The sequence below is a fragment of the Mirounga leonina genome, unplaced genomic scaffold, assembly GCF_011800145.1.
Source record: "Mirounga leonina isolate KUSES-001 unplaced genomic scaffold, KU_Mleo_1.0 Mir_197, whole genome shotgun sequence".
NCBI classification, from domain to species: domain Eukaryota; kingdom Metazoa; phylum Chordata; class Mammalia; order Carnivora; family Phocidae; genus Mirounga; species Mirounga leonina.
The window spans coordinates 10,061,081-10,075,459 of NW_023270494.1; the positions used below are offsets into that span (position 1 = coordinate 10,061,081).

The 14,379-nt window shown below is 43.7% G+C and overlaps 1 protein-coding gene across 2 annotated transcripts; it reads right to left on the minus strand.

Moving 5' to 3' along the window:
- Nucleotides 1-828: 828 nt before the first annotated feature.
- KCNJ2 (potassium inwardly rectifying channel subfamily J member 2) lies at nucleotides 829-9,433 on the minus strand. 2 transcript variants are annotated; one of them, XM_035026148.1, is made up of 2 exons: nucleotides 9,276-9,433; nucleotides 829-4,323 (listed from the first exon to the last, which is right to left on the minus strand). In XM_035026148.1, exon 2 carries the CDS (start codon nucleotides 4,103-4,105, stop codon nucleotides 2,822-2,824), a length of 1,284 nt encoding a protein of 427 aa, XP_034882039.1. In that variant the 5' UTR covers nucleotides 4,106-4,323; nucleotides 9,276-9,433; the 3' UTR covers nucleotides 829-2,821. The 2 variants fall into 2 exon arrangements, with proteins under 2 accessions (XP_034882039.1, XP_034882040.1); XM_035026149.1 differs by lacking the exon at nucleotides 9,276-9,433 and adding an exon at nucleotides 4,663-4,676.
- Nucleotides 9,434-14,379: the final 4,946 nt, after the last annotated feature.

Here is a 14,379-nt window from a genome sequence, read left to right on the forward strand (position 1 = left end):
AAAAAAAAAAAAAAAAAAAAAAAATCGCCATTTAAAGCTTGTAATTGTTAAAATACTACTAACTAGGAAAAGCTTTCAAAGGAACAGTCCATGCTGAAATAAATAACAGAACATAGCAATACGAACCTTATAAGGCTGGTAAATATTTGCTAAGACCATGCTAACCTGTAGCATAGAGGTACTAGCTCTCCGAAATTGCTGCACTGAAATTATACTTTCTATGGCATTTTTTTTCCCTTTACAGACTTCTATTTACATTTGGCTTTAAATATGAAAATATCTGATAAACTTTATAAAATGTACACTTTAAAAACATAGCTTCTGCAAAATTTTCTTGGAAAAAAACAAAACAAAACAAAAACAAACCTGTGCACCAGAAATTTTAGATTTTTTTTTTCTGTTTTTCAGAAAGAAGTTGAAAGATTTCCCTCCCTCGTTCTTGCCCCCAGACCCCACCCTCTTTCAACTGTCTCAAGTCCTTTTAAGTGGCAACACTGTGTATTTGGGAGGAGCCCTCTTAGTGGTCACTCCGTGCTCCACTGCATCTTCATTTAATTTACATATCACTGAATACTCTTTGGTTTGATTATTTTCCTTTGCAAAATATCGAAATAGCAGCAGCTGAAGCCCTCAGTAACCTCTCGCCCTCAAAGGCCAAATTGTTCCCTCGTCTGTCAATCCTTTTGTCCAGTCAATCCCAATTCGTCCAGCTCTCTAAACAACTTCCCAAACCTGCCTTTAAATTTGGATTTAAAATAGCATCCCTTTGCTTGACATCTCTGTCTCGGTTTCCATGAAAAGAACACCACAGTTTTCAAACCCGGCGGCTTTGAAGGCTGAGAACAGCAGAAACTCTCATATTATTGCAGGCACGGCATTCAGAGATGGCTGTTCAAGACCCAGAGACCATCACACACATCAGTTTACAAAATACAGGATTCCGGAACAAGCTGTTTTTTTAATGGCATACAGGGATATAATACCATAAGAGAGTTGATTTTGAGACTCCAGTGAAAAAGAAAAGTCAGCAACCCCCAGAATTCACACATAAGGAACTTTAAACCAAAAAAGAGTTCCATGATTGAGTTAGAGCAGGGAGGGGAAAAAAAAAAAAAAAATGTTTCAATCAAGTCAGGCAGCCAGGCAGGAGAGACTTCTGGAAAACAATGTGTCCTTAGTAACCTGCTCTAGGGCTCCACAGGCAAGAAGGATCAGCTCGGATCCAATCTCAAATGTGCATACATAAAGGAGAAATAACCCTTTGGATCGCTATCTCCTCCTACTTGTGGCTGTGTTATATTTTGTATGGCTCTTGTTGGCCCCCAAATACTGTGACATTTTCATTCCTACCCTCTACCATTAAAATAAAGTCACTTTCCTCTCCGTCACAAATACTTGAGCTGATGTGCTTACATCAAAGTGGCCGGTCCACACCGTGCCGGCCCCCCCTTTGGCATCTGCAGCCTTCCAGACACTGTAGGATTCGCTCCAGACAGACTGATGCGAAGAACCAGCCTAGAGGCCAGGCATGGCATCTTCTCGAAGGCCAAGTCAAGTTGGAAATGTCCTGACAGTTGGGGCAATGCATCCAGCCACAAGAGTTTAAACCTATCTATCTTTCATGTTGGGTGGCTCAGCTTTTGGAGATGCCAACTAACTCCAACTTAGGTCTTATCTTACGGAATAAATTTTGGAATGTGCGAACAGGGGAAATCCAGACAAATCTAGGAGCACATCACCATCTCTCACCTTATGCGTTGGCCTGGCCAGCCCTACCAAGCAGGAAAGAAAAGATATTTTGATTGTGTATGTGTGAATTTTACTTCACCTTTCTTCTTCCCCTATCAAACACAAGTTGTATGAAAGAGCAAAATCGAAAAAACACGGACACTTACTAGACTTTGTGTGTATGATGTTCTATTTTCTGAGTAAGGTGAAAAAGGAGAGGGCAGTTTGAGGTCTTGCTGAGGTTCAAAGTTATTGTTTCTTGATTTCAAGGCAGCCGTGGGGCTTTCTATCCTTTTTAGTATAAGCTCCACTGTGCAAAAATGTGCATTATCTTTGGTATTTATTTTAGGTAGTTTAACTTAAAATTTGAGATAACCCATTAACATCATGGAAGGAAAAAAAAAACAAAAACAAAACAAAACCCAGAGGCTACCATTTGGCTAGTGTTACATAATGCCCTTATGTAACCAGAGAAAGAGAGAGAGAGAGAGAGAGAAAATCAATTCTAGCAAACAAATTACTGGCCTCAAAAAAATCAGGCTCTCGTTTTGGCAGCTTAGTAGCCAAATACTTGCCACTTTGAAGTACATATCATTAGCTTTCAACGAAGTTCAACACTGACTTTTAAATTACACGAAAGAAAAACTACACGGCAACAAAAATACAATTTGTGTTCATGTAGTTAGCAGCTTTTCAAAAATTAAGGCAGAGTCTTGCCTTTGTTATGCCATTAAAAACATTCTTGTTCCCTAAAGAGAAGCATTCTGGATTAGTCAAATACCCAACCAAGGCTTGCCTGCAAGTTCAAGTTTTGTAAAAAACACAAAACAAAACATAAAAACCCCATAACTTATTCTACAACATGTATGTGCCATTGGGTCGCGGGGGAGGGGGGCGGGGGGAGGCATGTTGAGTGCTTTATGTTCATCTCCGAGCTTACAGTCTTTCTTGGAAACCATTGTGCTAGCCTCAGTCCTCTGTGGCCACTTGCCTGGACCCACCTCTTCACCGGTACCGTCGTCTGAATAACTGCTTGGGGCCTTGGACCAACAGACTGTTATTTTAAAGTAAAATATTCCAGAGAAAGAAGCAGTCATATCTCCGACTCTCGCCGTAAGGGCCTGGGCTCTAGAGGGACACTTGCCTGGTTGTGAAGGTCTATGTCAGGGGGTGTGTCCGTACTGGTGCTCTCTGGAACCCCATTGTCACTGTCATCTTCCTCTTTGCTTGTGAGGGCGACTTCATTTTCGTAGCAAAATGAATTAGCATTTGAGAGGATATATTTCTTTTCTGCTAAGTCTCTGGCACTACAGAGGGGAGTGTTGGGCACTTCGTAAGTCTTGTGGAACCTGGAATAGTCCACTTTGTAATAGTGCTTCTCCTCGAAGAGTACAGGCTCGTAGCGGTGGCCCCAAAGGATCTCATTTGCCAGATAGGAGCTACGGCATTGTGTCGTCATGGCTGTGGCTTCCACCATGCCCTCCAGAATCACCACAATTTCAAAGTCTGCGTTGTCAATGTCCTGTTTACTCAAATCATATAAAGGACTGTCTTCATCTATTTCATGGACTATCGTGATCGGGGACACCAGAAATATGCGGTCAATTCCGCTGTCAAACCCGACATTGATATCTATTTGATCCAGGGGGATGTACTCCCCTTCGGAAGTAATTCTGGATTTGAGCAGCTGGGCTCTCACATGAGCTTCCACCAAGTGGCTTTTCCGAAGATTGCCCACCCGCCACATCAAACACAGCTTGCCGTCTCTCATGGCAATCACAGCGTTGTGACTGAAGACCAGGGTCTCGTTTCTCTTCTTTGGCTTTGCCATCTTTGCCATAACGGCGCCGATGATAAAGGCATCGATGATGCAGCCCACGATTGACTGGAACACCACCATGAAGACCGCAATCGGGCACTCATCTGTGACACACCTGAAGCCGTAGCCTATGGTTGTCTGGGTCTCGATGGAGAAAAGGAAGGCAGCCGTGAAGCTGTTGACCTCAGACACGCAAGCTTTGCTCTCTCTTGACGCATCCAGATCCCCATGGAGCAGAGCTATCAACCAAAACACACAGCCAAAGAACAGCCACGAGAGAACGAAAGCCAGGCAGAAGATAACCAGCATCCACCGCCAGCGAATGTCCACGCACGTGGTAAAAATGTCTGCAAGGTACCGTTGTCCCTTCTCCCCCACGTTGATGAACTGAACGTTGCAGTGGCCGTCTTTCTTCACAAAGCGGTTCCTGCACTGCTGTCGAGTGTGGACTTTACTCTTCCCGTTCCCAAAGCCATTTGCAACTGCCATGGTGGCCAACTTCATCCCGTCTTCTTCCGAAGAGACAATGCTATAGCGGTTGGTTCGCACACTGCCCATCGCTTCTGCCGTGGACTCCAGGGCTTCTGCTTTGGAAAACAGTCTGAGTTTTTGCAAAACCCTTTGGAGAAACAGTTTTGAATGTTCAGTGAGGACACACACAAAAAAGAATAAGGAGAGATTGGGGGTTTCCAGGAGCCTCTCGAGGTTCTACCAAGGTCTGTCTACGGACATGCAGAACTACCTCAGTAACTCAGCTGACATCCAGAGTACATGTCCTGAAAACAAGAACAACAAAAAAAGACATTATTCATTAGAAAAGAAGTCATTATTAATGGGTTCTACTCTCTAAGGTAACATTTCCTAGCAAGACACAGCCAGATACAGATAAATATACTCCGCAGTAAATTATAAGGTATTTAATTTCCTTGTACCCTAAAAATATTTTTTACTGTATTTAAAAGCATAAAGTCATTAAGCATAAGAGAGTTCATTGTTTGGGACAGTCTTTCAATCAAAATTTCAGGTTCTTTTTCCCCTATTCTTTCCAGCAATCTAGGAGATTCTATTTTTACAGATAAACCCCTTTCATTCTCTCGCTGGCCTTCTCTACTTACTAGGGTCCCAAGTTATTCAGCAGAAGAAAGACTTGCTAAGTCCAAGGTTTGTCACGAGGCTTTGAGAACTCAGACACGTCTAGAGAACAGTTTGCATCAAGGCAGAATATTAATATTAATTGAGTTGCAGGTGCATTATGGGAGGACACCGGAGCCCTCGATGACAAGGTGAAAATCAGAAGGCACAGACTATTTTGTTTAAATGATAAGAAAAACCAAAAACAAAAGACAACTGAGCAGGCAGCCCTTATAATGCCCTGAAATCGGCCCCGATTTCTGGAGACTGGTTGGGCTTGCTTCATCACTTCACACACTGCAAGCAGCCCCTTTGCAGAAATGCCCGATAACATCTCTGTTAGTGCAAGTGATTCTGACTTGAAGGCGTAGGTTTGCTCTGGGGGATAAAGAGCGAGTCTGTTGCCTAGCAATGAGTCCTGAAATTCTCCAGAGAGGGGACCGCCATGTGTAATGACAGGCTAGGAAGTAAGCACCTTTGTGCCAAAGGACCAGGTCTTTAGCGGATTGTGATAAGGCAGGAACTCATTTCATGTGGGTCCAGTTCTGTGTTTTCCCAAACAGAGACAACTTTGTAGGAGTAGGTCGTAATTGTCAGTCAGCTTACTTTCACTTCGAGCGCTACTGTTTGCTCTATGTTCCCATGGAGAAGGCACTCACCTTTACCTCATGTGAACAAACAGTAGTTTTCAGTTTTCTCCTCTAGCCTCATCCTAACCTCAATAACTACCTATTTACTTTAACTTCCCATCTTCACTCCACAGAAACTATTTTTTCCTTGACTCACAGAAGTCTAAGATAAAGTCCAAAGTGTTTCCCTGTATCAAATAGAAATTAACAAAATGAATACAGCATAGAACGAAAAACCAGAAGTGATTCTCCACTCGTCCAACAACCCAATCGATCTCGTGTAGTAAAGGGGGACGATGGAAAACAGATGGAAAGGAACAGAAATTCGCTGCAGCCCTGATAATGAAGACTCCACTTTTTCTTTCTCCCCACCAAACCACACTGAGATTAAGTAGTTAACAGAACCAATTTCAGCCGAGCCACCTGCAAACAAATCAAGCAAGTCATTTATCTTGTTTTTGCGCACCCCCTTAAGGAGAGGCAAGGTGCATTGTCTTTGAAAATGCCTTGTTACAGTCTTTTCACTTCTCCCTCCTTATCCAAGTTATTATGCAAGAATGTGCCCCAACACATTTTTCCTGAGATTAGTCATCTGTGAAAATTGCAATGTGTGTTACATTTTGGCAGCTTTTGACACGTAAATGATGCCCGATTTGAAAGTGCCTTTGAATTACTTTATAAAAAGAAGTTACTGTGCCTTCCCAGTCTTCCACCTGCTTCAATGTTTTGTCTGCTTCCCTATGAAGTTTGTACTTGGACAAAAGAAATAAGATTCCTATTCCTCAGGGTTCTAGATCCTGGACGTGGAAAGAATTTTTTTTAACAGTGATTTCAGATTATTGGGCTCAAATGAAATTGCCAAGGATTTCTATGCAAAACCAGAGAGAGATAAGAATAGAACATCAGATGCAGGTGTACTCTCCAAAACAGGGGAAGGGGGCGCCTCATTTAAATAGTGCTTGTATCCTTGAGGTCTGAATGACTTCAGAGTCTTATAAGTTGACACCAAGAAACTCCCTTTTTATCATTCAAAACAATCCTTCCATCTGAGTTACCATTAGGGACCATGAGTAGACAGTTTCAAATTTCTTCTGACTTATTTCTGCACTCTGTCCAGATTAAAGCATAACAACCATACGAAATCTAAAGACTGAATTATGACCTTCCAAAAATCTTGACCCCAGGACATTAGTTTGAATTCCACAAAACACACTATACCAGCTTCCTAACCAAGAGCTCTCTGCCTTTAGAACTTTGAAAATAGCCTGTATTGAATGACTATTACTGTCTTATTTCCACTGTTAATGACAGAATTTGTTCCACATGTGGAGCATCATTTAGAAATTTTACCATTCTGCCTGGAAAGGTGGGGGGGAAAGATTCTTTTGGCAAAATGGAAGCTTTTGTCACTTCCAATAGATATGCTCCAAAACAGATTTATGTGTGTATATGTGTGCACACACATTATGTGTATTCAGAGTTTTGGGGAGCTGACTACATAGCAAAAATCTGGAACCTGCCACAGTTTGCTAGGGTAATTGTCTTAACATCTCATTATGAAGAACGCCCTCCTCGCTGACCTGCCCACATGCCCAAGTGGCTCTAGACGAGCAGAAAACTTCCTTGCCTGCTTTTCTCTCACTAAAAATCACCAATTCATGAGCATCTGGAAAAAAACTTTCATTAGGAATAGGGCTTTTGTGCAGCTTTATTTTAGGCATATATTCAAAATAATTCTCTGAGAAACATTCGATTAAGAGGAGATGAGAACACTAAGTGACCTGACTCCTTGCTGGGTGCAATTCAGGAGAAACCACATTCGGTTTGACGAACAATGTGTAAACTCCCCTCTCAGCCAAAATATTTAAGGGCCTGATATAAATTTAATAGATACAAATAATCATTTTACCCAGGCTATAACCAATGAGGTAGAAAGTATTTCTGGGAAATTGAGAGGCTACATGTGGTGCTGTTCATGTTAAGACTATTTATAGGCTGAGCCAAAATTAAGCATAAGCAATGGAAAAAAATAGTTCAGCCGTTTCAACCTTAGGTAGATGTTAAAGAGAGAGAGAGCACTATAGATAAATTCAAGGTCAAGGAGATAACACTGTATAAATGAGTGAATCTAAATCATTGTCCCCATATAGGAAATATTTCCAATTTGGGTGATAAAAAACTAGAAAAACATAATTATGAGAAATAAATGAGAATAAATGTGTCTCATAATATGGTCATGGTGTGCAGTGGATAAGAAAGTTTCTGACTATGGATAGCAAATAAGGATAGTAAAAGAAAGCATGCTGGGCTGAGAGAGAGGTCTGCTAATGAGTGTTCAGAGCAGTTATTCCCCAGCTGACGCCATATAGACCAGCCTGAGTGTGCTCTGGGCACATGTTGCTATGTGAGCACAACTGCTAAGAAAGCAACCTCTTAGAAGCTCAGTAAACAGAAGGGAGGGGGAGGGGAAATAGGGGCAGGGTAGAGGGATAGGCATTTATCTATCTACCATCTATACTCAACAGTGCACGTAGCATCACTCAGCATTTGTAAATGCTGAGAAATATACGTACCTGGTGATTAAAAAACCCCTGCAGTGGTCTATCTGTTCAGGTAAAGATGTGGCCAATCTTTCATACTACTGAGAAGTCACATAAGGACTCTACAGTTACCCAGAGATTCTACACCTGGGGCATCTGAAGAGAGTAGAAATACTGTGTGTCCTTAAAAAAAAAAAGGCCAAATTCACAAGAGTTTAGAATAAATATCCCTAAGGATACCAATAATGTTAAAGAAAGTGCCATCAAAACAGGAGGGAGAGGGGTTAAAAGCAAAGTTAAATGACCTTGACCCCAACTTTGACCCCTCTCACCATCCCTGTGGTAACATGTATTACTCCTTGAGCCTTGAGATTTTTCCAGCTATTGGCAACAGGTAATATATAGCAGACCTAGGGCAGTGGTTAGTGAGAGGAGATCTAACAGCGTATTGATTATTAATGTGAAAAGAAAGCAAGTGGTAAAAGGCAATATGCATTCTTTGCATACCCTAAACACGTTTCCAATGCCTTGTTTCCTAACAGGTAATTCTGAGTATATGAAAATCCCCAGGATTCACAGCCGTATCCTAGTTACCATCCCATTGGTAAGGCTCATCCAGACACAGACACTTAAACTGCCCATTTCCTATCTCGATTTTTTTTTCAACTGTCATGCCGAGTCTATGATATGATGCAATCTTCTTGCAGAATCCAGTCTTTTTGACCACTGTGCTCTTTCCTGAAACCACGCTGTCTTCAACTTAGGTATTAATGCTACTATTACTAAGAATAATACGTTGCTTAAGAGGGAGTGACATATGATGTGAAAGTTTTGCGGTCTTCGGGCTCAAATCCAACTCGGGCTCGTGCTCTCTTTCCCCAGCAAAGCAACTTTCAGACGCTCGCTCTGTTTGGAACTCGATGCTATACTTGAAGCAATGACAAAGGGAAAAAAAAAAAAGACGCCAAGGATCAAGACTAGTGCTGAGTCCCAAGTCTGCCAAGATTTGAGACCAGTGCTCTAGAAGCACTCCCCACCCCCACCCTCGCCTTTTTTTTTTTTTTCCCCTTAGAGCGAGAATCGAACACAGGCTCCCTCGCCCCTGTCTCCAAACTCAGTATCTCGCTACAGCTGGTGCACTGGAAGTTATGAGCACAAACAGATGCTGCAGAGAAATCTGTTTCTATTGCTCAACTGTTCCAAGCATGTCTCAGTATTTTTAGCTCTGGGGATGTTCTGGTGCGCACACAAACTCTATAGGCATGATCTGGGACTCCGCAGCGTGGGTAAGCGCTACAGCAGCGTGACAGCTGGGCACCTCTGGAGCAGCGGGGCAGGGTAGGGTTGGGGACGGCGGCCCGAGTCCACTCCCCAGGACACACAGGCAGCGGGAGACAAGGAGGGAAGAAAACACACAGCAGCCCTTACCTGTTGCTGGCGCAGGAGCATGGGGACATGAAGTGGAAGTGGGGGGTACAGAGGCATGTAAGATCCAGTAGTTTGTAAAAAGCGAGTGAGCCAAAGCAAACCAGAATCCCCAAGAGCCCAGCTTGCCGGCGTCGGGGAAGGCTGCGCGCTGGCCTGGGCTCCAGTGCGCTCTGCAATATCCTGGGCTCTTTTGAGATACCGGCCCGCCTGGCTCCGCCCCCCGGCCTCGGCCGGCCAATCGCAGCGCGCCTGGCCGCTCGGCCGGCCCCGGGAATCGCGGCGGGGAGGGGACGATGCTACACCCGCGGCCCGCGGCGCCGCCAGCGAGGAGAACCTGCCGCCGCTTCCGCCCCCTCCGCCCTGCGAGCCGGGTCTGGGAGTCCGGCCCCGGCCGGGGAGGAGGAGGTTGCGCCCCGGCTGGGACAGCAGCAGGTGGGAAGCTCCGCGGCCGGGCTTTTTACGGCTGCCTAATTGCAGCCTGGCCTTGGGCAAAGCTTCCTCGCCCTCGCCGAGCCCCACACTGCCCTTGTCCTCCCCTCGGTGGCGGCTGTGCTGTGCGGGCTCCTCGAGGGGCCCGCGAGGTGCCAGGGCCGGACGACACGTTTGCAGGCGGGGAGGATTGCCTTTCAGCCCAAGCGCGTCTCCCTCTCCGCTCGCTCCCCCCCCCCCCCCCAGCCCCCCCCCCCCCCCCCCCCCCCCGAATTCCCCGCAGAACCTGCGGTGCGCGGAGGAGCCGCGAATCCACTGGGGAAAGGGACCCGGACCGGCGCGCAGAACCCGGCGGGATTCAGACGCGCACAACTGTTGCAACTGCAGAGCCGCTGGGCTCTTCCTGCTCCGGGCTGTTGGTGAATTACTTACAAAGCGCCTGGACTTCCCTGAAGGGTGAACGACTCGTTCCCTCTCGCATTGTCCGCCCTCAGTCTCTGTCTCCACCACCGCCCGGCACGCTCTACCGATCTAAAATCAGAGCAATTAGAGTAATGAATTCTCTGGAACAGCAACTCCTACAGGCGCTCAGCTCTGCCCTCGCATCAGCGCCTCCCAGCCCTCATTCCCAGCAACCAGGCAAGAGCATGTAGACCCTTTAAAAACCTATGTCAACTTCAGTGTTAACCGCGTCTGGATCCTGGAACTTTGCAGCTTAATCCGTGTGTCCGTGTGTCCGTGTGTGTGTCTGTGTGTGTGTGTGTGTGTAAATGGAGTAAGTGCATATACCTCTGAGTGCTGTGGTGTCGTAACGAAGCTTTGCTCTTAAAGGACACAATATATTTAGGAGTCTTCCTTACACAGAGTTTGAAATTCCTGCGTGTGTGTGTAATGTTTTATTTGCTCAAGCGAGCAAATGCGTCTTTCGTGCAGTTTATTTAAACCTCTCAACGGCCTCCCTAGAGTCGCTGAACTGCTTCGCCAATCTAGCTCGTATTCGGGGCGGCACGGACACGGTGGATTTTTGTGTGCAGGGGACGTGAAACTGACAATTCAAGGGAAGGGTCTGCGCGGGTACCCACTTCCTAGCTTCATACCCCCACATGGCCCCTAGGAGGTGCTGGTGAGATTTGCTAGGTTTTGCAGATGCGTACTTAACCCCGCTTTAGCAAGTGTGCCGCTTTTCCTAGCGCTGAGCGAGATACTGAAATTAAAAGTGTGCAATAAGTTGAGCGTGCGATGTATCTGCTTTGATAGCCGAACGTATTGCTGTTCCACTCCACTCGCTGAGATTATACAGCCCTGCAAGCCCCGTAACCGCCTTGCCTTTTAAAACCCTGTATGCGGGGGAATAATGCCTCACACCACTGGGCGGGGGCGGGGGTGAGGGGTTGGTGTCTGTCTACTTTAATATTTATTAAGTAATGTATTACGTTTAAACAGCTTGAATTAACTCTGGAAAATCGACGGATGTATAGAAACCCAGGCTGTGGCCCAAAGCTAAAAACTGGGAGACAGAGGAGCTAATTCTATGTAGTCAAAGGAAAGAGAACGAGTAACATCTCGCTCCACCACAATAGACTTCTTCTGAAATGTGTTTCTGCATGGATTTCTTCTAAGAAACAGGTGGGAGAGGTCCAGTTAATCCCTTAAAACATATTAAGCCTAAATGGAAAGAGGAAATTAATCATTATGTATGTCTCTTCTTTAACATGATTCAATCTGTGCATCTGTAGATGGCTAAGAATTTCCCAACCCATGTGAATTCAGAGAGGCAGCATTTTTATTTCCAGGTAATGAGCTCTTTTTGAAAATCAAACACCCAGAAAGGGATGCCATTTCTCTGGAACATGGATTGAAATTGTTTTACTTTAATATTCTACTCTAAATAAACTGAGTACCCCATAGGCCAAGATAGTTTCATATAATAGAAGAATCTCTTTTTTTTAAGATTTTATTTATTTACTTGACAGAGAGAGACACAGCGAGAGAGGGAACACAAGCAGGGGGAGTGGGAGAAGGAGAAGCAGGCTTCCCTCTGGGAGCCCAATGCGGGGCTCGATCCCAGGACCCCCGGGATCATGACTTGAGCCGAAGGCAGACGCTTAACGACTGAGCCACCGAGGCACCCCTAATAGAAGACTCTTTAAAGAAATGAACACAAAGTTATAAGATTATGGTTGGTTGTGTAAATTTAGTTATGGGAGGGGGCAAATGAATACACATACCCTAATCTTTCTTATCAACATCACTCTTACCCACCATGGGCTGATAGGCAGCAGTGCTTATTTCTTGAAATAGAAAGAGAAAAATTGATTATTGCAATAAGCAGCTTCGCAGCCTGAATCAAAGTGTTACCTTAATTATTTAACTAAATAAGGAAAATGAAGGATTCTGTTTTATAAGTAAATGAAATTTTGTAAATGCATGATAGCTTTGATTAACTCCACTGCTTCATGTTAAAAAGGAAAAAAAAATAAATGTGCATTTTAATTAGTAAGTGACTTTTCACTATGTCCCTATTAGGGAAATTCTAGTGTTCCAAAGCAGTCAGTGCTTTTTGGAGTGATGCATGATACAGATTTCTCTAGTCAAAGTGTATCTTTTTTTGGCTGAATCAGTCCTTATTTAGCAAAAATCCCCATTAGTTTTGGACACCAATGCAGTTGGGTGTTGGGATCCATCTGTGGATTAAATTTTTCCAAGGAAATGACAGTTATGCTCTTACTGATTCCCTCCACAGTAACCACCTATAATATTAGAGCCAAATATTAGTCATAATCTAGATCTGCAGTCCAATTATGAATGGTGGTGTGACGCAGAAGGTGATTGTTCTACTAGCAGCACAAATCTTTCCTTTGCACTTATATAAATATCTCTAGCAATCCAATATATTTTCAGGCTTCTATTAACCATATACGCAGTCCAATTTTACAATGATGAGAAATGAAAATCCCTGTCACTTGCATCTGCTTGGTGTTGAGAACCCGTTTCTAATCTTCACAGTAATAATTAATAGCAATAAAAAATAAATGTCAGATGAACTTAAAGTGTAGGCAGGATGAGTTTGCAATCTGCTGCAATGAGGACAAGCCATTGACTGTGGTATTTTAAGGCACTGAATGTGATCTTTTTTTTTTAAGATTTTATTTATTTGTTTGAGAGAGAGAGAATGAGAACAAGTTGGGGGTGGGGGGCAGCAAAGAGAGAGGTAGAAGCAGGCTTCCTGCAGAGCGGGGAGCCCAATGTGGGACTTGATCCCAGGACCCAAGCGACTGAGCCACCCAGGTGCTGGGGACTGAATATAATCTTATCAATGGGAAAACAGCTTTGGCAATTTCACTTACCATACTGGTAAGATTTCATCTTCATAGTGAATTCAATAAATGTATTTGTTGAGTAAATACTTTGTACTTTAGCGATATGCTGAGTGATATGGGAGGCTTAAGAGCCCTGCGAGGAGCAGTTCCCTCCCTCTGAGAATTCACAATCTCCCGTTGAGAAGACAAGCAATGCACAAGTGAAATCAAATGGCCAAATGGCAGTATAATTAAGGCAGGCTGTGACTGAAGTGCTAAAATCGATCATGCAAGGGAAAAAAAAAATTCTGGAGAGTTTCTGAGGACTGAAATCAACTAGACTTCATGGTCAAGTTTAGAATGGAGGACTTAATCTGTGTGACATATTACCATGTAAAGTTGGGTTAAGGATGCTAAGAGCAAACCAGAAGACAGGATTGCCTCTTCATTCAATTTATGTCATAAAGCACCCATTTTGCTCCCAGATCTGTCTATATACATGTAATCGTGTGTATAAATGATAAGCTGCTTCTACGAAGGCTGCATGTCTCTGCCTACACCAACACTTTTTCTTCTAAAGCAGTGGGCTTTATTCCACAAGCCTTATTGGCCATTAGTGTCCACTGTAACACACAGTGGTGATGCCTTATTTTTCTGGCATACCTGGGAATGCAGCATATCACATAATAGCTTTTCTAACTAATTGACATTTCTTTGTGGTGAGAGTCATCTTCTCTACTATACCGTATGCATCCTTGAACTCTATCTGATTGCCCCTGGAACACTCTGTATTTATCTCTACCAGAGCATGTTTTGTTCCTCTCATGCTATTACAAATATGTTTCCCTATATGTTTTCCACTTTTCAAAATCCACTGCCATGTCTTTTTTTTTTCTCTTTATATCCTCATTGCCTTGCACACGGCCAAGGAAATACATCAGTCTCAATGAATGTCAGCTGAATGATGGAATGAAATTAACAGTATTTTTGAGTAGACTACGACTTTTGAACAATGACTCAGTATCGTTATGATAAACATAAGCTACTTCATTTTTACCTGCAACAGAGGGGGACTATCCTGATGCAGTGAGGGCAATGTCTTCTACGTTAAATGACCATAGACTAAGCTTATTTAATCATCTGTTTTTTCCCTCTTCTCCACCAATGACAGCTTTCACTTCTCATTTTTGCTTCTGCCAAATATATCAGGCTGTCACCATGCTCTGTCTAATTTGTTGATTCTAATCTGTACTGGGCTGAGAAATTATATAACCAAGGTTGCTTAAAAATATATGCAAAGTGAAAGCAAATACAATCTGAAGGGCTTAAAGTGGATATATATTTTTAAAATAGTATGAGCAGATGCCAAATTTGGA

What these genes read in the sequence shown, in the direction of transcription:
- KCNJ2 (XM_035026148.1), bottom strand. Translation starts at nt 4,105, where the DNA reads ATGGGCAGTGTGCGAACCAACCGCTATAGCATTGTCTCTTCGGAAGAA.